Source organism: Panulirus ornatus, chromosome 53, assembly GCF_036320965.1.
Source record: "Panulirus ornatus isolate Po-2019 chromosome 53, ASM3632096v1, whole genome shotgun sequence".
Taxonomy (NCBI): Eukaryota; Metazoa; Arthropoda; class Malacostraca; order Decapoda; family Palinuridae; genus Panulirus; species Panulirus ornatus.
Genome location: NC_092276.1, coordinates 20,423,580 through 20,450,239, shown reverse-complemented (window position 1 = coordinate 20,450,239; position 26,660 = coordinate 20,423,580). Strand labels below are relative to the sequence as shown.

Here is a 26,660-nt window from a genome sequence, read left to right as displayed (position 1 = left end):
GCCTTCACCCTCTCAATCAATACCCTCCCATATAATTTACCAGGAATACTCAACAAACTTTTATATTTTTTTATTTATTATTATACTTTGTCGCTGTCTCCCGCGTTTGCGAGGTAGCGCAAGGAAACAGACGAAAGAAATGGCCCAACCCCCCCCCCATACACATGTATATACATACGTCCACACACGCAAATATACATACCTACACAGCTTTGCATGGTTTACCCCAGACGCTTCACATGCCTTGATTCAATCCACTGACAGCACGTCAACCCCTGTATACCACATCGCTCCAATTCACTCTATTCCTTGCCCTCCTTTCACCCTCCTGCATGTTCAGGCCCCGATCACACAAAATCCTTTTCACTCCATCTTTCCACCTCCAATTTGGTCTCCCTCTTCTCCTCGTTCCCTCCACCTCCGACACATATATCCTCTTGGTCAATCTTTCCTCACTCATTCTCTCTATGTGCCCAAACCATTTCAAAACACCCTCTTCTGCTCTCTCAACCACGCTCTTTTTATTTCCACACATCTCTCTTACCCTTACGTTACTTACTCGATCAAACCACCTCACACCACACATTGTCCTCAAACATCTCATTTCCAGCACATCCATCCTCCTGCGCACAACTCTATCCATAGCCCACGCCTCGCAACCATACAACATTGTTGGAACCACTATTCCTTCAAACATACCCATTTTTGCTTTCCGAGATAATGTTCTCGACTTCCACACATTTTTCAAGGCTCCCAAAATTTTCGCCCCCTCCCCCACCCTATGATCCACTTCCGCTTCCATGGTTCCATCCGCTAACAGATCCACTCCCAGATATCTAAAACACTTCACTTCCTCCAGTTTTTTTCCATTCAAACTCACCTCCCAATTGACTTGACCCTCAACCCTACTGTACCTAATAACCTTGCTCTTATTCACATTTACTCTTAACTTTCTTCTTCCACACACTTTACCAAACTCCGTCACCAGCTTCTGCAGTTTCTCACATGAATCCGCCACCAGCGCTGTATCATCAGCGAACAACAACTGACTCACTTCCCAAGCTCTCTCATCCCCAACAGACTTCATACTTGCCCCTCTTTCCAAGACTCTTGCATTTACCTCCCTAACAACCCCATCCATAAACAAATTAAACAACCATGGAGACATCACACACCCCTGCCGCAAACCTACATTCACTGAGAACCAATCACTTTCCTCTCTTCCTACACGTATACATGCCTTACATCCTCGATAAAAACTTTTCACTGCTTCTAACAACTTGCCTCCCACACCATATATTCTTAATACCTTCCACAGAGCATCTCTATCAACTCTATCATATGCCTTCTCCAGATCCATAAATGCTACATACAAATCCATTTGCTTTTCTAAGTATTTCTCACATACATTCTTCAAAGCAAACACCTGATCCACACATCCTCTACCACTTCTGAAACCACACTGCTCTTCCCCAACAAACTTATACCTTATACCTTATACCTTATACCTCTGTAATTTGAGCACTCACTCTTATCCCCTTTGCCTTTGTACAATGGCACTATGCACGCATTCCGCCAATCCTCAGGTACCTCACCATGAGTCATACATACATTAAATAACCTTACCAACCAGTCAACAATACAGTCACCCCCTTTTTTAATAAATTCCACTGCAATACCATCCAAACCTGCTGCCTTGCCGGCTTTCATCTTCCGCAAAGCTTTCACTACCTCTTCTCTGTTTACCAAATCATTTTCCCTAACCCTATCACTTTGCACACCACCTCGACCAAAACACCCTATATCTGCCACTCTATCATCAAACACATTCAACAAACCTTCAAAATACTCACTCCATCTCCTTCTCACATCACCACTACTTGTTATCACCTCCCCATTTGCGCCCTTCACTGAAGTTCCCATTTGCTCCCTTGTCTTACGCACTTTATTTACCTCCTTCCAGAACATCTTTTTATTCTCCCTAAAATGTAATGATACTTTCTCACCCCAACTCTCATTTGCCCTTTTTTTCACCTCTTGCACCTTTCTCTTGACCTCCTGTCTCTTTCTTTTATACTTCTCCCACTCAATTGCATTTTTTCCCTGCAAAAATCGTCCAAATGCCTCTCTCTTCTCTTTCACTAATACTCTTACTTCTTCATCTGACCACTCACTACCTTTTCTAATCAACCCACCTCCCACTCTTCTCATGCCACAAGCATCTTTTGCGCAATCCATCACTGATTCCCTAAATACATCCCATTCCTCCCCCACTCCCCTTACTTCCATTGTTCTCACCTTTTTCCATTCTGTACTCAGTCTCTCCTGGTACTTCCTCACACAGGTCTCCTTCTCAAGCTCACTTACTCTCACCACCCTCTTTACCCCAACATTCACTCTTCTTTTCTGAAAACCCATACAAATCTTCACCTTAGCCTCCACAAGATAATGATCAGACATCCCTCCAGTTGCACCTCTCAGCACATTAACATCCAAAAGTCTCTCTTTTGCACGCCTGTCAATTAACACGTAATCCAATAACGCTCTCTGGCCATCTCTCCTACTTACATAAGTATACTTATGTATATCTCGCTTTTTAAACCAGGTATTCCCAATCATCAGTCCTTTTTCAGCACATAAATCTACAAGCTCTTCACCATTTCCATTTACAACACTGAACACCCCATGTATACCAATTATTCCCTCAACTGCCACATTACTCACCTTTGCATTCAAATCACCCATCACTATAACCCGGTCTCGTGCATCAAAACCACTAACACACTCATTCAGCTGCTCCCAAAACACTTGCCTCTCTTGATCTTTCTTCTCATGCCCAGGTGCATATGCACCAATAATCACCCACCTCTCTCCATCAACTTTCAGTTTTACCCATATTAATCGAGAATTTACTTTCTTACACTCTATCACATACTCCCACAACTCCTGTTTCAGGAGTATTGCTACTCCTTCCCTTGCTCTTGTCCTCTCACTAACCCCTGACTTTATATATATATTTTTTTTTTTTTTTTTTATACTTTGTCGCTGTCTCCCGAGTTTGCGAGGTAGCGCAAGGAAACAGACGAAAGAAATGGCCCAACCCTCCCCATACACATGTACATACACACGTCCACACACGCAAATATACATACCTACACAGCTTTCCATGGTTTACCCCGGACGCTTCACATGCCTTGATTCAATCCACTGACAGCACGTCAACCCCTGTATACCACATCGCTCCAATTCACTCTATTCCTTGCCCTCCTTTCACCCTCCTGCATGTTCAGGCCCCGATCACACAAAATCCTTTTCACTCCATCTTTCCACCTCCAATTTGGTCTCCCTCTTCTCCTCGTTCCCTCCACCTCCGACACATATATCCTCTTGGTCAATCTTTCCTCACTCATTCTCTCCATGTGCCCAAACCATTTCAAAACACCCTCTTCTGCTCTCTCAACCACGCTCTTTTTATTTCCACACATCTCTCTTACCCTTACGTTACTTACTCGATCAAACCACCTCACACCACACATTGTCCTCAAACATCTCATTTCCAGCACATCCATCCTCCTGCGCACAACTCTATCCATAGCCCAAGCCTCACAACCATACAACATTGTTGGAACTACTATTCCTTCAAACATACCCATTTTTGCTTTCCGGGATAATGTTCTCGACTTCCACACATTTTTCAAGGCTCCCAAAATTTTCGCCCCCTCCCCCACCCTATGATCCACTTCCGCTTCCATGGTTCCATCCGCTGACAGATCCACTCCCAGATATCTAAAACACTTCACTTCCTCCAGTTTTTCTCCATTCAAACTCACCTCCCAATTGACTTGACCCTCAACCCTACTGTACCTAATAACCTTGCTCTTATTCACATTTACTCTTAACTTTCTTCATCCACACACTTTACCAAACTCCGTCACCTGCTTCTGCAGTTTCTCACATGAATCCGCCACCAGCGCTGTATCATCAGCGAACAACAACTGACTCACTTCCCAAGCTCTCTCATCCCCAACAGACTTCATACTTGCCCCTCTTTCCAAGACTCTTGCATTTACCTCCCTAACAACCCCATCCATAAACAAATTAAACAACCATGGAGACATCACACACCCCTGCCGCAAACCTACATTCACTGAGAACCAATCACTTTCCTCTCTTCCTACACGTACACATGCCTTACATCCTCGATAAAAACTTTTCACTACTTCTAACAACTTGCCTCCCACACCATATATTCTTAATACCTTCCACAGAGCATCTCTATCAACTCTATCATATGCCTTCTCCAGATCCATAAATGCTACATACAAATCCATTTGCTTTTCTAAGTATTTCTCACATACATTCTTCAAAGCAAACACCTGATCCACACATCCTCTACCACTTCTGAAACCACACTGCTCTTCCCCAATCTGATGCTCTGTACATGCCTTCACCCTCTCAATCAATACCCTCCCATATAATTTACCAGGAATACTCAACAAACTTATACCTCTGTAATTTGAGCACTCACTCTTATCCCCTTTGCCTTTGTACAATGGCACTATGCACGCATTCCGCCAATCCTCAGGCACCTCACCATGAGTCATACATACATTAAATAACCTTACCAACCAGTCAACAATACAGTCACCCCCTTTTTTAATAAATTCCACTGCAATACCATCCAAACCTGCTGCCTTGCCGGCTTTCATCTTCCGCAAAGCTTTTACTACCTCTTCTCTGTTTACCAAATCATTTTCCCTAACCCTCTCACTTTGCACACCACCTCGACCCAAACACCCTATATCTGCCACTCTGTCATCAGACACATTCAACAAACCTTCAAAATACTCATTTCATCTCCTTCTCACATCACCACTACTTGTTATCACCTCCCCATTTACGCCCTTCACTGAAGTTCCCATTTGCTCCCTTGTCTTACGCACCCTATTTACCTCCTTCCAGAACATCTTTTTATTCTCCCTAAAATTTACTGATAGTCTCTCACCCCAACTCTCATTTGCCCTTTTTTTCACCTCTTGCACCTTTCTCTTGACCTCCTGTCTCTTTCTTTTATACTTCTCCCACTCAATTGCATTTTTTCCCTGCAAAAATCATCCAAATGCCTCTCTCTTCTCTTTCACTAATACTCTTACTTCTTCATCCCACCACTCACTACCCTTTCTAAACAGCCCACCTCCCACTCTTCTCATGCCACAAGCATCTTTTGCGCAATCCATCACTGATTCCCTAAATACATCCCATTCCTCCCCCACTCCCCTTACTTCCATTGTTCTCACCTTTTTCCATTCTGTACACAGTCTCTCCTGATACTTCTTCACACAGGTCTCCTTCCCAAGCTCACTTACTCTCACCACCTTCTTCACCCCAACATTCACTCTTCTTTTCTGAAAACCCATACTAATCTTCACCTTAGCCTCCACAAGATAATGATCAGACATCCCTCCAGTTGCACCTCTCAGCACATTGACATCCAAAAGTCTCTCTTTCGCACGCCTGTCAATTAACACGTAATCCAATAATGCTCTCTGGCCATCTCTCCTACTTACATAAGTATACTTATGTATATCTCACTTTTTAAACCAGGTATTCCCAATCATCAGTCCTTTTTCAGCACATAAATCTACAAGCTCTTCACCATTTCCATTTACAACACTGAACACCCCATGCATACCAATTATTCCCTCAACTGCCACATTACTCACCTTTGCATTCAAATCACCCATCACTATAACCCGGTCTCGTGCATCAAAACCGCTAACACACTCATTTAGCTGCTCCCAAAACACTAGCCTCTCATGATCTTTCTTCTCATGCCCAGGTGCATATGCACCAATAATCACCCACCTCTCTCCATCAACTTTCAATTTTACCCATATTAATCGAGAATTTACTTTCTTACACTCTATCACATACTCCCACAACTCCTGTTTCAGGAGTATTGCTACTCCTTCCCTTGCTCTTGTCCTCTCACTAACCCCTGACTTCACTCCCCAGACATTTCCAAACCACTCTTCCCCTTTACCCTTGAGCTTCGTTTCACTCAGAGCCAAAACATCCAGGTTCCTTTCCTCAAACATACTACCTATCTCTCCTTTTTTCACATCTTGGTTACATCCACACACATTTAGGCACCCCACTCTGAGCCTTCGAGGAGGATGAGCACTCCCCGCGTGACTCCTTCTTCTGTTTCCCATTTTAGAAAGTTAATACAAGGAGGGGAGGATTTCCGGCCCCCCGCTCCCGTCCCCTCTAGTCGCTTTCTACGACACGCGAGGAATACGTGGGAAGTATTCTTTCACCCCTATCCCCAGGGATAATATACATATATATATACACACACACACACACACACACACACACGCACACACACACACACACACACACACACACACACATACATATATATACATATGAAAAATGTAAGAAACAATATAGAAAACAAACTTTTAGCTTGAAATGAAATGAAAAAATGAACGTCACATAATGGTTCAACCTCTGGCTATGGAAAAGGAAATGTACAATTTATTCATATATACCAACAAGCATTGTAATGGAAGTGTGAACATGACAAGAGCCAATGTTTCCTGGATTAAGTAAATATACTGGCTGATATAAGCGATAATCATGACGTTAACTACCGACTTACTGTTATAACGACGTGACAAAATTTCAGAGGTCAACTCCTACAGGAGATTTTATAAATTTACAGTTCAACGTCATACAAACATAAACACTCCATAAATAGAATTATTGGAAAGCGTATTATACGTATGTTTCCCCACTGGGGGAGTCCTTGTTATTCAGTCCTTGTTATATATATATATATATATATATATATATATATATATATATATATATATATATATATATATATATATATGTGTAGGAAGAGAGGAGAGTGATTGGTTCTCGGTGAATGTAGGTTTGCGGCATGGGTGTGTGATGTCTCCATGGTTGTTTAATTTGTTTATGGATGGGGTTAGGGAGGTAAATGCAAGAGTTTTGGAAAGAGGGGCAAGTATGAAGTCTGTTGGGGATGAGAGAGCTTGGGAAGTGAGTCAGTTGTTGTTCGCTGATGATACGGCGCTGGTGGCTGATTCATGTGAGAAACTGCAGAAGCTGGTGACTGAGTTTGGTAAAGTGTGTGGAAGAAGAAAGTTGAGAGTAAATGTGAATAAGAGCAAGGTTATTAGGTACAGTAGGGTTGAGGGTCAAGTCAATTGGGAGGTGAGTTTGAATGGAGAAAAACTGGAGGAAGTGAAGTGTTTTAGATATCTGGGAGTGGATCTGGCAGCGGATGGAACCATGGAAGCGGAAGTGGATCATAGGGTGGGGGAGGGGGCGAAAATTCTGGGGGCCTTGAAGAATGTGTGGAAGTCGAGAACATTATCTCGGAAAGCAAAAATGGGTATGTTTGAAGGAATAGTGGTTCCAACAATGTTGTATGGTTGCGAGGCGTGGGCTATGGATAGAGTTGTGCGCAGGAGGATGGATGTGCTGGAAATGAGATGTTTGAGGACAATGTGTGGTGTGAGGTGGTTTGATCGAGTGAGTAACGTAAGGGTAAGAGAGATGTGTGGAAATAAAAAGAGCGTGGTTGAGAGAGCAGAAGAGGGTGTTTTGAAGTGGTTTGGGCACATGGAGAGAATGAGTGAGGAAAGATTGACCAAGAGGATATATGTGTCGGAGGTGGAGGGAACGAGGAGAAGAGGGAGACCAAATTGGAGGTGGAAAGATGGAGTGAAAAAGATTTTGTGTGATCGGGGCCTGAACATGCAGGAGGGTGAAAGGAGGGCAAGGAATAGAGTGAATTGGAGCGATGTGGTATACCGGGGTTGACGTGCTGTCATTGGATTGAATCAAGGCATGTGAAGCGTCTGGGGTAAACCATGGAAAGCTGTGTAGGTATGTATATTTGCGTGTGTGGACGTATGTATATACATGTGTATGGGGGGGATTGGGCCATTTCTTTCGTCTGTTTCCTTGCGCTACCTCGCAAACGCGGGAGACAGCGACAGAGTATAGTAAAATAAATATATAAAATAATATATATATATATATATTTTACTTTGTCGCTGTCTCCCGCGTTAGCGAGGTAGCGCAAGGAAACAGACGAAAGACTGGCCCAACCCACCCACATACACACGTATATACATACACGTCCACACACACAAATATACATACCTATACATCTCAATGTACCCACATATATACCCACACAGACATATACATTTATACACATGTACATAATTCATATTGTCTGCCTTTATTCATTCCCATCGTCACCCCGCCACACATGAAATAACAACCCCCTTCCCCAGCATGTGCACGAGGTATCGCTAGGAAAAGACAACAAAGGCCACATTCGTTCACACTCATTCTCTAGTTGTCATGTATAATGCACCGAAACCACAACTCCCTTTCCACATCCAGGCCCCACATAACTTTCCATGGTTTACCCCAGGTGTTTCACATGCCCTGGTTCAATCCATTGACAGCATGTTGACCCCGGTATACCACATCGTTCCAGTTCACTTTATTCCTTGCACGCCTTTCACCCTCCTGTATGTTCAGGGCCAGATCACTTCACTCAAAATCTTTTTCAGTCCATCTTTCCTCCTCCAATTTGGACTCCCACTTGTCCTCGTTCCCTCCACCTCTGACACATATATCCTCTTGGTCAATCTTTCCTCACTCATTCTCTCCATGTGACCAAACCATTTAAAAACACCCCTCTTCTGCTTTCTCAACCACACTCTTTTTATTACCACACATCTCTCTTACCCTTTCATGGCCATACACTCGCATATACATACATATGAAAATATACTTATCAGTACTATTAGACAAGAAGATGTGTGTATATAAGATGATAACATTACTAAGAGAGAGAATGTATGCATGTTAAATAACATCAACATTACTAAAAGAGATGTCTCTACAACATTACTAAAAGAGATGTCTCTGTGTATAAGATCAGCGTTATGCAGTTAATATTTGTCTTCAGATCAGAATTAATTATGAGATGGTGATCTTATAAAGATGAATAAGTTGAGACTTTAGATGTGTTACATACTTGATAGCCATTTTATTTCAAGTGGTTGGCCCTTCATTATGATTCTCATATTTGTATCCACTTGTGAGACTTGAGACATTATTTTTAACCATAAAGGAATTTGATAAAGAAGATATGGAGTGGCCAGTATGGAATATTGGATGGACTATGGACAGTGGAACACTGTGCATTACTGTATTTTGTCTATTGTCAGATGTTTCACTCGTTACATATTTAGAAACTAAAGAGTGATAAAATATTCCAGGTACTGCTAGCATTAGTCATCGTATCTTGGACATATACAATTATAGCTGGAGTGGCTGTTGCTCATCGACGACTTGGTGACACGGAGTCATTTGCTAATTAGCAAATGTGAAGATGGGAAAAGGAAAGGATAAAAATTCAGGTATTACATAATTTTTTCAGTACAATAAAGGTCTGTGTGAAAAGACAGGGTCTGCCAGATAAGGATTAGAGATTGATTTTATGATAAAGGTCATGAAGGTCTGAAAAAGTACTTTGAAGATAACAGATGTTAGTATTTTATTTATTATTTATTTATTACACTTTGTCGCTGTCTCCTGCGTTAGCGAGGTAGCACAAGGAAACAGATGAAAGACTGGCCCAACCAACCCACATACACATGTATATACATACACGTCCACACAGGCACATATACATACCTATACATCTCAACATATACATGTATATACACACACACAGACATATACATATATACACATGTACATAATTCATACTGTTTACTCTTATTCATTCCTGTTGCCACCCCGTCACATATAAAATGACAACCCCCTCCCCCCACATGTGTATGAGGTAGCAATAGGAAAAGACAACAAAGGCCACATTTGTTCACACTTAGTCTCTAGCTGTCATGTATAATGCACCGAAACCACAGCTCCGTTTCCACATCCAGGCCCCACAAAACTTTCCATGGTTTACCCCAGACGCTTCACATGCCCTGGCTCAATCCACTGACAGCACGTTGATCCCGGTATACCACATCATTCCAGTTCGCTCTGTTCCTTGCACGCCTTTCACCCTCCTGCATGTTCAGGCCCCGATCACTCAAAATCTTTTTCACTCCATCCTTTCACCTCCAATTTGGTGTTCCACTTCTCCTCGTTCCCTCCACCTCTGACTCACATATCCTCTTTGTCAATCTTTCCTCACTCATTCTCTCCATGTGACTAAACCATTTCAAAACACTCTCTTCTGCTCTTTCAACTGCACTCTTTTTATTACCACACATCTCTCTTACACTTTCATTACTTGCTCATTCAAACCACCTCACATCACATATTGTCCTCAAACATCTCATTTCCAGCACATCCACCCTCCTCTGCACAACTCTATCTATAGCCCACACCTCGCAACCATATAACATTGTTGGATCCACTATTCCTTCAAACATACCCATTTTTGCTTTCCGAGATAATGTTCTCATTTTCCACACATTTTTCAACGCTCCCAAAACTTTCGCCCCCTCCCCCACCCTATGACTCACTTCAGCTTCCGTGGTTCCATCCAGTTCCAAATCCACTACCCGATATCTAAAACACTTCACTTCCTCCAGTTTTTCTCCATTCAAACTTGCCTCCCAATTGACTTGTCCCTCAACCCTACTGTACCTAATAACCTTGCTCTTATTCACATTTACTCTCAGCTTTCTTCTTTCACACACTTTACCAAACTCAGTCACCAGCTTCTGCAGTTTCTCACCCGAATCAGCTACTAGCGCTGTATCATCAGCGAACAACTGACTCACTTCCCAAGCTCTCTCATCCACAACAGACTGCATACTTGCCCCTCTCTCCAAAACACTTGCATTCACCTCCCTAACAACCCCATCCATAAACAAATTAAACAACCATGGAGACATCACATACCTCTGCCGCAAAACAACATTCACTGAGAACCAATCACTTTCCTCTCTTTTTACTCGTACACAAGCCTTACATCCTCGAGAAAAATTTTTCTTTGCTTTTAACAACTTGCCTCCCACACCATATACAGAGCATCTCTATCAACTCTATCATATGCCTTCTCCAGATCCATAAATGCTACATACAAATCCATTTGCTTTCCTAAGTATTTCTCACATACATTTTTCAAAGCAAACCCCTTATCCACACATCCTCTACCACTTCTGAAGCCACACTGCTCTTCCCCAATCTGATGCTCTGTACATACCTTCACCCTCTCAATCAGTACCCTCCCATATAATTTCCCAGGAATTCTCAACAAACTTATACCTCTGTAATTTGAGCACTCACCTTTATCCCCTTTGCCTTTGTACAATGCAAGCATTCCGCCAACCGTCAGGCACCTCACCATGAGTCATACATACATTAAATAACCTTACCAACCAGTCAACAACACAGTCACTCCCTTTTTTAATAAATTCCACTGCAGTACCAATGAAACCCACTGCCTTGCTGGCTTTCATCTTCGGCAAACCTTTTACTACCTCCTTTCTGTTTACCAAATCATTCTCCCTAACCCTCTCACTCTGCACACCACCTCAACCAAAACACCCTATATCTGCCACTCTATCATCAAACACATTCAGCAAACCTTCAAAATACTCACTCCATCTCCTTCTCACATCACCACTACTTGTTATCACCTCCCCTTTAGCCCCCTTCACTGATGTTCCCATTTGTTCCCTTGTCTTTCGCACTTTATTTACCTCCTTCGAAAACATCTTTTTATTCTCCCTAAAATTTAATGATACTCTCTCACCCAACTCTCATTTGCCCTCTTTTTCACCTCTTGCACCTTTCTCTTGACCTCCTGCCTCTTTCTTTTATACATCTCCCACTCATTTGCATTATTTCCCTGCAAATGAGATGTTAGTATTAAACAGAATTAATTTTATGGAATTGGAGTGCAAAGATTGCAAAATAGACTTGGGGTGAGTAATACATAAGAAAGTCAATCACTTAAAAAATGGAAAGCTCTCATGCTTGGATGGGATGTTGAATGATGTATATGGTGAGTGTGTGTGATGGATATGAGTGAGTGTGTGTGATGGATATGGTGAGTGTGTGTGGTATGAAATAATTATTTTATGTTTCATAGCTGGATAAAAGCAATGAAGTTTCTTTTATATCAACTTGAAAAGTTTAAAATGTTTTTAGAAATTTAGTAATATATCTTCTTGGTATAGTTAATAAAGTATTTTGTGGGATTGTAACTAATCTTGTTGAAAGGATTACTAAAACAAGGAAAGTTTCGGAAGAAAAGGGGTTTTGATCAGATTATTTTGGTTAGGTTGGGAGTAATAGCAGCTCTTGAAAAAGAAGTGTGCACACATCTTAATACTTCCTTTCTATCCCAGGAGTCCCATCTATTATTATAAGGCTCCTGCTTCACTTAGGAAGCTGGCCATATCCATTGGTTGTGACGATAGGTCATAAACTAATTACGTGTTTGTTTTGTACAAGGAGGAAGCTTACACTTTACACTTTACACTTGTAGGGCCCCATCTTATCTTTTCTACTATAATGGAGCCTCTCAGATTTTTGTATTTTGTGTGCAGTAACCATTTCCTGAGGCGAATATTTTGTTCTTTTGATCTACCACTCTTATATTATAGTAGTGTTTCTTTACATCCTTTTTAACAAGTTTCATAAGTAATTTCATGTTAAGTCCTCTGGTTGCTCTATGCCTACATCTGTCAAAGAACTGCTCTGTGCACATTGTTGATCTCTTTAAAAAGTTAAAGGATGTGGTCAGGTCACCATTCACTCTTTTCCTTTCCAAGGTATGTAATTTTAAACCCAGCCTTTCCCTGTTACTTAGCTCCCTTAATTTTGGTGCTATCTTTGTTGCTTTTCTCTGAATTTTCTCTGTTTGCTCTTTGTACATCATTAGGTGGGATGACCAAACTTGAGAAGTATGCCCTTGTTCTGGCCTTATGTCAGATATGATTAACTTGCTAAGTATTTCCATATCCATATACTTGAAGGCTGTTCTGATATTTGTTAGTAGATTTTGTCTTTGTAACTGCTTTCCTAACATGTGACTCTAATGACAGATTATCGACAATGTTGACTCTGAAGTCATTTCCATGCTCAGTATCCTGGAGCTTATTTCCCTCTCGATGTTAATCATACTGAGGCCATCTCCCATCTTCATTATTTTATATTCGCTCAGATTGAATATAATCAACCATGTTTCAGGCTAACCATGGAGTTTGTTTAGGTCACCTTGTAAGGTGATGTAATCCTCCTTAGCTTTTTACTTCCGTCATGACTGGTTCATTTGCAAACATATTCAGGTAGGAGTCCATACTTTTGGGCAAGTCATTTTCTTGTAGCAAGAAGAGTAATTGTCATAGAACATAACCCTGTGGCACTCCTTCACCTATCTGGAAAAGGCTCCTCTACCATGCATCGTCAGTTCTCTCTCACAGAGATAATATTCTATCCATCTTAAGAAGTTTATCCCCTTATTCCTGCCTGGTGACCCAGCTTCTTAATCAGCCTCCTGTGTGGTATAGTGTGAAATACTTTCCAGCAGTCTACACACAAACAGTCCACCCAGCCTTCCCTTTTGTCTCGGACTGAGTTCACTCTCTTTCAGAACTAGAGGTTTGTTACACATGACCTCCTTTCCCTGAAACTGTGCTATCTCTCATTTAGATAATTTGTTCTCAGTAGAAAGTCATCAACTTGTTTTATATTAAAGTGATCTGTTCCCTGTGGGGCAGGGTAGCTCTGGTAATGGATGAAGGCAAACAAGTATGATTATGTACATACTTTTTTTTTTTTTTTTTTTTTTTTTGCTGTCTCCCACGTTTGCGAGGTAGCGCAAGGAAACAGACGAAAGAAATGGCCCAACCCACCCCCATACACATGTATATACATACGTCCACACACGCAAATATACATACCTACACAGCTTTCCATGGTTTACCCCAGACGCTTCACATGCCCTGATTCAATCCACTGACAGCACGTCAACCCCGGTATACCACATCGCTCCAATTCACTCTATTCCTTGCCCTCCTTTCACCCTCCTTCATGTTCAGGCCCCGATCACACAAAATCTTTTTCACTCCATCTTTCCACCTCCAATTTGGATTATGTACATACATGTGTATATATATGTATAATGTCTGTGTTTGCATATGCATGTGTATGTATTAGTTGATATGTATGTGTATATGTATGTTTTTTATTATACTTTGTCACTGTCTCCTGTGTCAGCGAGGTAACACAAGGAAACAGACAAAAGAATGGCCTAACCTACCCACATACACATGTATATACATGGACACCCACACACACACATATACAAACCTATACATTGCAACGTATACATACCTATACAGACATATACATATAAACACATGTACATATTCATACATGCTGCCTTCATCCATTCCTCCCGCCACACATGAAATGGCATCCCCTTCCCCCCACGTGCATGCAAGGTAGCACTAGGAAAAGACAAGAAAGGCCACATTCGTTCACACTCAGGTTTTAAGCACACCCAAGCCTTGATGCTCCTCACCAGCATCAGCACTTTATAAGATTTCTAGCTTTGTTTCTTTGGTCAGAGAGGATATCTTCCATTCATCTTCTGGTTCTTGGGTAGATGTTGCTGAATGTTTGGTGCTATATTAACAAACAAACTCAGCGGGGTGCTGGAAAATCAAGTTAGCAGGTACACCCAAATCACACAAGCTGCATACGCAGGTCAGAGAGCACAGATCCACACGCAGTAGTGTTAACTGAGATACTGATCCACTAGTGGGAGCATGATGTGCTCCACCCACAACCCATGGTTATTCTACCCACTAATGCTCACTGAAGTTTTAGCACACTTTCTACTGCATGCACCTGCTTAGTAGCAAATTTTGACCACATGAAAAGAGGGACTGGGAGAAGTAGGTTCCTTGCATAATAGCAAAATGGCACATAGTGATTTCACATAAAGCAAGGACTAGGTATTTTTAGGTATTTTACGGTATTTTACCTGTTACTATATATTTTACATAGAGGAAATATCAATATGTATCAAAAAATAAGCCCTGCCAAATGCCTTGAATCTTCTTCTGCTTGGTGATGTCAGAAATTGTCATCATGCTGATGTGGAAATCCTTGATAAGTGCTGCCTTAGCTAGCCTGTTGCATAAATCCATCTTATTTTTGAGGCTTAAAACATTCCTTTTGTGCTTCATGTGAAAGGTAGATGGCTTCAAGGAGCTGTTGGGAAGTACAATAACCTATCCTTGTCACCACTGATAGGTCTATCTGGTCTTTAGCAAATGGCATCTGTAACAACTTCTATCACTCTACCTTCCCTTCAATTTTGCACTCTGATGGTACTATATCTGTCTCTTCTGTAGACAGTGCAACTCTGTTTGGTTCCCCTTTCTCCTCCAACTCCACTTTGGATGACTAACATTCCTTCACCCCCTGATACTCTTCTTACTAATCCTATTCCCTTACCTGTAATCTCTTTTTGGACTGTCTGAAAAACGCTGCTTTCTCTGGACACAAGGAAGGCTTATGGTCCTGATGGTATCCATCCCCATGTCCTGAAAGAATGTGCCTCTAAGCTTGTGCCCGTGCTTGCCTGTCTGTTCCATTTCTGTTTGAAAACCAAAATATTTCCATCTCCTTGGAAGCATGCATTGATACATCACAACCCTGAGAAGGGTGACCATTCTGACCCCTCTGACTATCATCTTGTTGCTTTGACATCTGCTATTTCCAGTCTTTGAATCCCTCCTCAACTTCCATATCATGAAACACCTCAAAAAACCAGTCTTCTCTCTGATCACCAATATGACTTCTGTAAGGTGAGATCCAGTGGTAATATTCTTCCCTATCTTACTAATGTCTGATCATTAGCCCTGAAAGATTTTGGGGAGTCAAGTGTAGTTGCCCTTGACATATCTAAGGCTTTTGACAGGGTGTGGCATTGGGGTCTCATTTCTAAGCTCTCCTCTTTTGGCTTCCCTCCCTCACTTTGCTCCTTCATATCTAGCTTCCTCTTTGACTGATCTATCTCTATGGTTGTTGATGGATCAGCCTCCAACCATTTCTCCATCAGCTGTGGTGTTTCTCAATGTTATCTTGTCCCCTCCACTTTTTCCTTTTTTTCAACAATTTCCTTGTCCACAAATAATCCAGTGCTCTCTTAAGTTGACGACTCAACACTGCATTCATCAACATCCTTCAAATTCTGCTCCCTCTTCTCTCACTCGATCTGCATCTCATCTTGACACAGCTTCCTCAATAAACTCGGACTTGGACAGGATATCTCAGTGGGTTAGACAAAATCTTAAGTTTAATGCTTCCAAGACCCAGTTTCTACCCATCTCTGTATTGAAAACTCCTCACAACTCTTGTCTTTCTGTCTTTCCTTTGATGGATATGTAATTCCACCTTTTGTCTCAATGAACATACTTGGCATTACTGTAACATGCACTCTTTCTTGGAAACCCCACATTGAGGGAATAGCTAAGTCTGCCTCTTGAGAAACTGGATGTCCTGTTTAGATGTTGAAACTTATTCTCTTCTGAACAGTTGCTACATTTATACATGGGATTGATTCATCCTTATATGGAGTACTGCTCTCACATTTTGGGTTGCTCTAGCTCTGTATCCTTACTTGACAGAGTTGAGTTGAAAACGATCCACTTATAAACTTTCTCTGGCTAACTTCCAAACTTGACCCCCTTGCCCTACTCTGTGGTGTTGGCTCACTTTCCCTCATTTGTAGGTATTACTTTGGTTTATGCTCCCAAGAGCTGGCTGGCTGCTTGTGTGCCCACAACACTATGTAGACCATGCAATACTTGGCAAACTACTGCACCACATGATTATTGTGTGGCCATCTGCAACTCAAGGGTACGCTGTTTTGATACCTGCTTCTTTCCCTACATGTTGAAGCTCTTGAACCCTCTATCCTCTCATGTCTTTCCCAATAACTATGACCTAGCACATTTCAAAAGATAGGTTTTTCTTTTTCTCAATAATTCATAAATATTTCCCTTGTCTTTTCGTTTTCCGTTTCATAATTCTCTCTATATTTCAATTAAGGCCCGGTCTTGATGTGGACTTTTGTCCATTACTGGAGCCTTCAACATGTAAGAAATAATTGCTGACGACTCTTAAGTGGCCATTGTCCACAGTATTAATCCAGGGTGCACTATATGCACTTATGTGCAAGACCAGCAAAGAACACTATTCCAGAAAGCACATGGGAGACAGTAAACAAGCACCAGCACCACAGAACTCCTGGTGGTGAGTATGCTAATCACTGTAACACAGTGTTTTGCAGTTTGAAATATTTTAAGTTCTTTTTTTTATAATCAAGGGTTGCCAAAAGAAATAGATAATCATATGTTTTGAAAATCTCTTTGTTTTGAATTACAGATGACAGAGGTTTTTGCCGTAATTGGAGGTGACCAGCTGAGTGCTACAGGATTTTGTTCTGTAACCGCTACTCTCAGTGCTTTATGTAAATGACTTGCCTGAAATAATGGATATGTATGTGAATATATATGTAGATGATGCAAAGGTCTTGAGGGAATTGAAAAGCAAGGAGGATTGCATCAGCTTACAGTAGATTTCAAAGTTGCTATGAAACATAGTTGATGAAATTCAACCCAATCAAATGTAAAGTAATGAGGATGGGACAAAGTGAATGACGGCCTCAATATGATTATTTTCTTGCAGGAAATATGCTTTAAGATTCTGTGTGAGAGGGACTTGAGAGTTGATATCATCCCTTTTGTTGCCAGAGTCCCATATTGTGAGAATAGTAGAGGAGACCAACTGTTTGCTGACAAATATTAAAAAAGCCCTCAAACATATGCATAAATAGATATTTAACAAGTTATTCATATCCCACATAAGGCTAAAATTAGAATGTGCTTCTTGCAACTGGTCACCAAGGCTAAACTAGAATATGCTTCTCTCAATTGGTCACTACACCTAAAGAAACACAAAAGAACTGATAGAGAAGGGCAACAAAAATGGTACCAGAATCAAGGATAAGTTACAGGGAATGGCTGGAGGTTTTAAATTTGCCCACCTTAGAGGAGAGAAGAATGAAGGGTGACGTGATTGCTACCTTTATATTTTAAAAACAAATCAACAACATAGGTAGTGAACAGTTCTGTGAGATGTAGGGATAGTGCAACCAGCGTACAATTAAGTAAGAAACATTAGAAATGATGTAAAGAAATACTTTTATAGTAAAAAAGTGATGGATGAATGAACAGAATAACTGAGGACATACTTAATGCAGACAGCATACATATATGTAAGAGGTTGTATGATAGTAGAAAATTCTAGATGGCTTTGACCAACCACAGACCCCACTCTGCACAGAACTAGTAGCGATATACATCAACAACATTCAGCACCGTCCCCTGATCCTCACACTTGACATCACCCTCCACAACAATGACAAAAAGTGTTTGGCTTCTTTCATAGCTGGCTGCCATGGAAAAGTCCTCCACATTCACTTCATCTTTAAAACACTTAAACTCTATAGTAGAATTCCCTAAGAGCAGATCTTTCTCCCACACTCTCCAGTTTCTTCTTACATGACCTCCCATTACCTCTACCAAACCACAACATGAAGGTCTTTTCATATACAGATGACCTCACATTCACAACACCCTGACACCACAATAGCAACATCAAAATGTAGGACTACATTACACAGTTGAAATGCTGTCTCCCCCAGAACAGAATGTCTGCATCTCCATAGAAGACTTTTCATTCTTTTAACCCCAGACAGACATGAATTCAGCTCACACCCTCCAGTTGAATGAATGGACAGTCACTACAACTAAACAAAACACCCATTTTTGACATCACATTTGACACACATAACATTCAATCCCCCACATTAAGACAGAAGCAGCACACAAGCTAAGGGCCATCAGAATGCTAACCAACACGAGATTTGGACAAGAAAAAGACTCCCTCAACATCCTTTACAAACAGTTCATTTGCTCCACTTTAAATTAATGGCTTACTTACTTGGTCTTCCATCCTCTCAAAAGCAGATATTATAACCAGTCTTCAAACCACACAAAATAGTGCATGCTGATCTATCACTGGCTTCCTAGTAACCACAAAACTCAATACTTATGCCATGAAGGGGTGGTTTCCCAATACAATCCCACCTCATGTTTTGCACTCAATTCTGTGGAACAGGAACAGCACCCAATCCATTTCATGACCAACCACCAACTCCCAAGTACAAATAAAAAGGTTACCCGTGCCTCACATTTCAACCTCTTCTCACAGGCGTTGCCACCTGTAACAAATACAACACTGACAAAACACATACACCTTAAAATAAATCAACAAGTGTAAAGCATCTGCCCTCCCAACTCAGTTTTAAACTCTAACCCACCAGACATACATGTATTAGAAGCCACATTCCCCTCACAGACATAAGTCACACTTTTCCTTCTTCACTCTGGACATCACACATCCCTACCACACTACAAACACCATTTCAGCATGTCTTAAGAGAGTGTATTCCCACAATGCAAATACCATAATGAAGACTCTGAGGTCTAACTGTTCAGTAGCCCTTCACCCTCTGCACACACACACAGAATGTCACTGCACTTTATAGCCTTGCACAAACACACACACACACACAAAGCATCACTGCACTTTATTGTCCTGCACTCTCTGCACACACACACACACACACACACATGCACACACACACACACACACAGACACAGCGTCACTGCACTTTATAGCCTTGCACAAACACACACACACACACAAAGCGTCACTGCACTTTATTGTCCTGCACTCTCTGCACACACACACACACACACACACACACACACACACACACACATAATGTCACTGCACTTTATAGCCCTGCACTCTCTGCACTCACACACACACACACACACACACACACACACACACACAGCATCACTGCACTTTATAGCCCTGTACTCTCTGAACACACACACACACACACACACACACAGCATCACTGCACTTTATAGCCCTACACTCTCTGCACACACACACACACACACACACACAGTGTCACTGCACTTTATAGCTCTGCACTCTCTGCACACACACACACACACACACACACACACACACACACACACAGTGTCACTGCACTTTATAGCCCTGCACTCTCTGCACACACACACACGCACACACAGCATCACTGCACTTTATAGCCCTATACTCTCTGAACACACACACACACACACACACACACACAGCATCACTGCACTTTATAGCCCTGCACTCTCTGCACACACACACACACACACACACACAGTGTCACTGCACTTTATAACTTTTGGTCTCATTTAGTAGATGTGCCCTGCTTTGTAAGCACTGCAGAATTCGTGTAAAGATAGAAGAAGCCCTTTAATTGATTTTTTTTTTATTTTGCTTTGTCGCTGTCTCCCGCATTTGCGAGGTAGTGCAAGGAAACAGACAAAAGAAATGGCCCAACCCACCCCCATACACATGTATATACACACACGTCCACACACACAAATATACATACCTATACATCTCAATGTACACATACATATACACACACAGACACATACATATATACCCATGCACACAATTCACACTGTCTGCCTTTATTCATTCCCATCGCCACCCCGCCACACATGGAATACCATCACCCTCCCCCTTCATGTGTGCGGGGTAGTGCCAGGAAAAGACAACAAAGGCCTCACTCGCTCACACTCAGTCTCCAGCTGTCATGCAATAATGCCCGAAACCACAGCTTCCCCTCCACATCCAGGCCCCACACAGCTTTCCATGGCCCTTAATTAATATACCAGTAAATATGATTAAAGGGTGTGTCTAATGGGAGTATGAAGTAAATACTCCTTAGATCTCATCTTTGCAAAAATGAAAGTGGGTTGCCTCAGATGGTTTCCAGCTTGTTTTATGTTAGTAGTTGTGGTAGTTTCCCATTTGTATAGTTGAAGCATTAAATGAGATTGGCCAAGTGGGGGGGGGGGGGGTCGTGTACCCCTAGGCCAGTATACTGTTAGATATCTGCCTTGTTTTTGTTAAATTGAAGCACCCATGTTTTTTTACTGTTTATATCTTTCAGGTTTTGCTAAAGTGTTTTAGAATTTCTTTAATTTTTTACTGTGTTTATATCATTCTGGTTTTACTAAAGTATATTGCTATTTTTTCATTTCCTGTTTTTACTAACTGTTGTACATTTTCTGGGAACACCAGGTAGTCCAAAAAGAAGCGTTGACAGTCCAAAGTCTCCCAAGATGCGTGGAAGTGATTTGTCTCCCTCTTTTCGAAGAGATCAGTTGTTGAGAAGTGATCCTTTACCTCCAATTAGTGTTACTCCATATCCTCTGTCAACATCAACTGAAATGGCCATGGCTATGAGCTCAGAAGCACAAGCATTACAGGTTAGGTGATTTAATGCTTGGTTAAAGTATTCTTTTGAATTGCTAAGTTGTCATTGATTAAAGTATTCTTTTGAATTGCTAAGTTGTCATTGATTAAAGTATTCTTTTGAATTGCTCTGTTATCATAATTGGTTGAGAAAGAATGCTTTGGAGTGGTGTGAGCATGAAGTTTACTAGTGACTGAAAGACTACGTCAAGAAATTGTTGGGTACTTTCAGAGATATGAACATGATATGACTAGAAGTTAGAAGAGCAAAGAAGAAACCTGAAGGAGATAAGAGCAGATAAGATTGCACTTCATTTGAAAAATGGAGTATTCAAGATTTGGGAATGGTTTATTTGTAAGAGAGCAAAAAATGGTGATTAAGCAGAAGGTAGCTGGGTGTATAGAATGTTTGCAATCCTTTAGAAAAATGTAAGCCGTAGGAGTGGTTCCCAACCATTTAAATTCACCTATTATTAATTTGCCTTCCCTCCATTTTATATAGGTTTAATGTGATAAAACTGTGAAAGTGTACAAATAATATGATGACATTACTTCATGGAAATTTGTGAAAAGTATATTAGTTGGTAATGGGATGAAGTAAAGCTTTTAGTGAAAGAGAGAGGAGAGGTGTATGGGTGGCACTTACAGGAAGGAGTGGGAGTGAGTGGAAGAATGTACTAGAGAAAGTGACAGGAGGTGTAGAAGAAAGTGCAGTGGATGGAAAAAGTAGTGAGTGAATATCAACAAACTTCAGGGAGAAAAGCAAAATGTTTTGGAAGGAGGTTAGTTGTGTAAGAAAAACAAGAAAACAGTTGGGAACATTGGTGATGGGGGCAGATGGAGAAGTGATAATGCTAGTGATCAGGTCAAGGCGAGTTGGGGGTGAGTATTTTGAAGGATTGTTGAACATGTTTTATGATAGACTGTCAGATGTAGGGTGTTTGGGTCAGGAAGTATGTGAAGTGAGAGAGTCATGGTAAGTAGTTTGGTGAAAAGAGAAGAGGTGGTGAAATCTTTGCATAAGGTCAAAGGTAGTAAAGACAGTAGTAGTAGATGGTATTGCAGATGAATGTCTTAAGAAAGGGAGCAACTATGTTATTGACGGGTTAGTTTGGAGTTTCATTGAGTGTTTGGATCTTGATAAGGTGCCTGAGGATTAATAGAATGCACATATAGAGCTATTGTATAAAGGCAAGGGAACATAGGTGAGTTTTAACTACAGTGGTATAAATTTGTTGAATGTAGTTAAGTTGTATAGGGGAGTGGTAATTGAGAGGTTGGTGGCATACACAGATCAGATTGAGGAAAAACATCATATTTACAGGAGTGGTAGAGGATCTGTGGATCAGGCATTTGCTCTGAAGAATATGTGTGAGGAATACTTAGGGATACAAAAGCATCTGCAATTGGTATTTAAGAGAAAAAAAGGATTTTTATATGGCATTTATTGTTCTAAAGGAAGCATATGATGGGGTTGATAGAGATGCATTGTGGAAAGTGTTATGAAAAGTGTAGGAGGAAAGCTATTAAAAGCAGTGAGGAGTTTCTGTCAAAAAAGTAAGGCATACGATGTATGCACGTAGATAGAGAAGAGGGTGAGTTGTTCCGGGTGAAGGTAGGTCTGTGGCAGGAGTAGTAGTGTGTGGTGTCACCACGGCTGTTTGAATTGTTGATGGATAGGGTGATAAGGGAGGTAAATTCAGGGGTCTGGAGGGAAGGGCAGTTTTGCAGTCTGTAGGGGGTGCGGTCCTGGTAGGTGAGTCAGTTGTTCTTTGCCGATGACAGTTTTAGTAGCAGATACAAATGAGAAACTGGAGATATTGATTTCAAAGTTTGATAGATTGTGTGAAAGGAGAAAATTGAAAGAAAATGCAAATTAAAGCAAGGTTATAGGTTTATCAGTGCAAAGAGACAGATTAGTTGGGAAGAGAGTTTGATTAAAGAAAACTTAGAGTTACTGAAGTATTTTAGATAGCTGGTAGTGGACAAGGCAGTAAATGGAACCATGAAAACTGAGATGACTCTTAGAGTGGGTTGATGGGTAAAGGTACTGGGAACATTGAGCAATGTGTGGAAAGAGTGTTTGCTATCTGCAAGGGTGAAAATGGGTATTTTTGAAGTTATGGCAGGCCCATCTATGATGTATTGATACTAGGCATTGGCTATAGATGAGTACGAATGGAAGAGGGTGATTATGGTGGAAATAGAATGATGGAAGACAGTATGCAGTGTGAGGAGGGGTTGATCGAGGGAATAAAGTTAACAGAGAGTTGTAGTGATGAAAAGAGCACGATTGAGAGATTTGAAGAGGTTGTGCTGAAATGAGCTGTACATGAAGAGAATGAGTGGGAAGAGGTTGACAAAGAGGATACATAACTCAGAAGTTAAGGGGACAAGGAGAAGGAGGAGACCAAATTGGAGATGGAAGGATGGAGTGAATAAGGTTTTGAGTGCTTTGGGCCTGAACATGTAGGAGGTTAAAGATTTGCATGGGAGCAATGTGGTATATAGGTTTGCTGTGCTATCAGTGGACTGAACCAGAGCATATGAAGCTGCTGGATGGAACCACTGAAAGGTCTATGGGGCCTGGTTGTGGGTAGGGTACTGAGATATTAATGCATTACTCATGACAGTTAGAGAATGGCTATGAAGGAATGAAGCTTTTTCTTTGTCTTTTCCTAAGTGGGAAATGGCAAACAAGTGTGAAAGAAAATGGAATAGAAATTGTAACCTGATATTCCTTTGCATAGAGATTTATTCATATTCCTTTTCACTTATTCTTTTTAAAGATAACACCATATACCATTTGAATGACTCCTGCATTAAAGTGATATGCTTATCACTGGTTGGGCATAGATGAAACCAGGGGAACCAAAAAGGCCATGGGCCCTTCAGGAGCAAAGATGGTAAATCACAATATCATTCCCAACTCTAACATTTAACCTTTATCTTTCAACTTTATAAATTGTAAATGCATATAGCTACCAAGTTAGGCCTAGTAGGATATTCTATTGATCACAGGATACTGAGTGTGGGGATGCCAAATGTACAAGCACTTCACTCATAATGTAGCTCATCTTAAAATAATGGGTCATTAACATGTTTACATCATTTATAACATCGAATATTGGTATATTAGGGAAAATATCATACCAAGTAATATCCTAATCACTATTTTTTTTTCTACATTTGTCACTGTTTCTTGAAAATTAAGTTAGGGCTAGGAACAGATGAAGAATGGCCTCATTTATTCACATCCACTCTAGTAGTCATGTATAATACACCAAAACCAGAGCCCCCTATCCAAAGCAAAGCCCAGCAGGCCTTTCTCTGGTTTCCTCTGAACATGTATGCCTTGGTTCAGCCAATTGACATGTCATCCCCTGTATACCAATCTCTCCCATTCATTCAGTTCCATCTTTACTTCACCCCCTTTCTTATTCAGAACGCAGTCACTTAGAGCATCTATCACTTCACCCTTCCACCTCCTCAATTTATCCCTTCTTGGTCCTCCATTTATGACATATTTACCTTATTAGTTAGCCTTTCCACGCTCATCTTCTCCATATGTTGAAACCATATAAGCACACTGTTCTCATCTCTCATACGTATTCATTTTTTCTACTTACTCATTTTTTTCCCCCCCTCAGAAGCTGAGATGGCACAGGCTATGAATACCCTAATCAGGGCCATTTCATTAATGACATATAAGTATTTTAGTGTGATGTGAGGTGGTTTGATCGAGTAAGTAATAATAGGGTAAGAGAGATGTGTGGTAATAAAAAGAGTGTGGTTGAGAGAGCAGAAGAGGGTGTTTTGAAATGGTTTGGTCATATGGAGAGAATGAGTGAGGAAAGATTGACAAAGAGGATATATGTGTCAGAGGTGGAGGAATGAGAAGTGGGAGATCAAATTGGAGGTGGAAAGATGGAGTGAAAAAGATTTTGAGTGATCGGGGCCTGAACATGCAGGAAGGTGAAAGGTGTGCAAGGAATAGAGTGAATTGGAAAGATGTGGTATACCAGGGTCGATGTGCTGTCATTGGATTGAACCAGGGCATGTGAGGAATCTGGGGTAAACCATGGAAAGTTCTGTGGGGCCTGGATGTGGAAAGAGAGCTGTGGTTTCGGTGCATTATTACATGACAGCTAGAGACTGAGTGTGAATGAATGGGGCCTTTGTTGTCTTCCTAGCGCTACCTCATGCACATGAGGGGGGAGGGGGTTGTTATTTCATGTGTGGCAGGGTGGCAATGGGAATAAATAAAGGCAGACTATGAATTATGTACATGTGTATATATGTATGTCTGTGTGTGTATATACATGTATACGTTGAGATGTATAGGTATGTATATTTGCGTGTGTGGACGTGTATGCATATACATGTTTATGTGGGTGGGTTGGGCCATTCTTTCGTCTGTTTCCTTGCGCTACCTCGCTAACGCGGGAGACAGCGATAAAGCAAAATGAAATAAAAGAAATAAAAATAAAAGTATTTTTCGTACTTCATCCCCATTTTCCGCCTTTGCAAGGTAGCACCTGGAACAAACGGTGAAAGGCCACATTTGCTCATATCCATTATCTGTCAAGTGTAATGCACCAGAACCACAGCTCCCTATCTGCAACCAGGCCCCACAGATCTTTCCATGATTTACCCAGGATGCTTCACATTCCCTGTTTCATTCCATTGACAGCATGTCATCCCCAATAAACCACATTGTTCCAGTTCACCCTTTCTTGTGGTTGCCTTTCATCTTCCTGCATGCTCAACCCTGATCACTCAAAATCTTTTTCACTCAATCCTTTCATCTCCACTTTGGTCTCTCTGTTCTCCTTGCTCCGTCCACTCCTGACACATATCCTCTTTGTCAACCTTTCCTCACTCATGCTCTCCATATGTCCAAACCATTTCAGCACACCCTCTTCAGCTCTCTCAACCACACTCTTTTTATTACCAAACATCTCTTTCACCTTTTCATGACTTACTCAGTCAAACCACCTCACACCACATATTGTCTTAAGCATTTCAATTCTTATACATGCACACTCTTCTGTTCAACCTCATCTATAGCCCATGCTTCGCTACCATATGATATTGTTGGGACTACAATACTATACCTTCAGATGTACCCTTTTTGCCTTCCCAGA

General features: G+C 41.2%; 1 protein-coding gene across 2 annotated transcripts in view; it reads left to right on the top strand.

Moving 5' to 3' along the window:
- Sgf29 (SAGA-associated factor 29) overlaps window positions 1–26,660 on the top strand; it is a 122,413-nt gene that overhangs the window by 14,219 nt on the left and 81,534 nt on the right. The window contains exons 1-3 of one of the 2 annotated variants that reach the window (XM_071692689.1): window positions 9,348–9,482; window positions 17,158–17,361; window positions 21,340–21,527. In XM_071692689.1, coding sequence (XP_071548790.1) covers window positions 17,271–17,361; window positions 21,340–21,527 — 279 coding nt within the window. In that variant the 5' untranslated portion in view covers window positions 9,348–9,482; window positions 17,158–17,270. Of the gene's footprint in view, window positions 1–9,341; window positions 9,483–17,157; window positions 17,362–21,339; window positions 21,528–26,660 lie in introns of those variants that run through there. The other variant, XM_071692690.1, reaches the window with a different exon arrangement.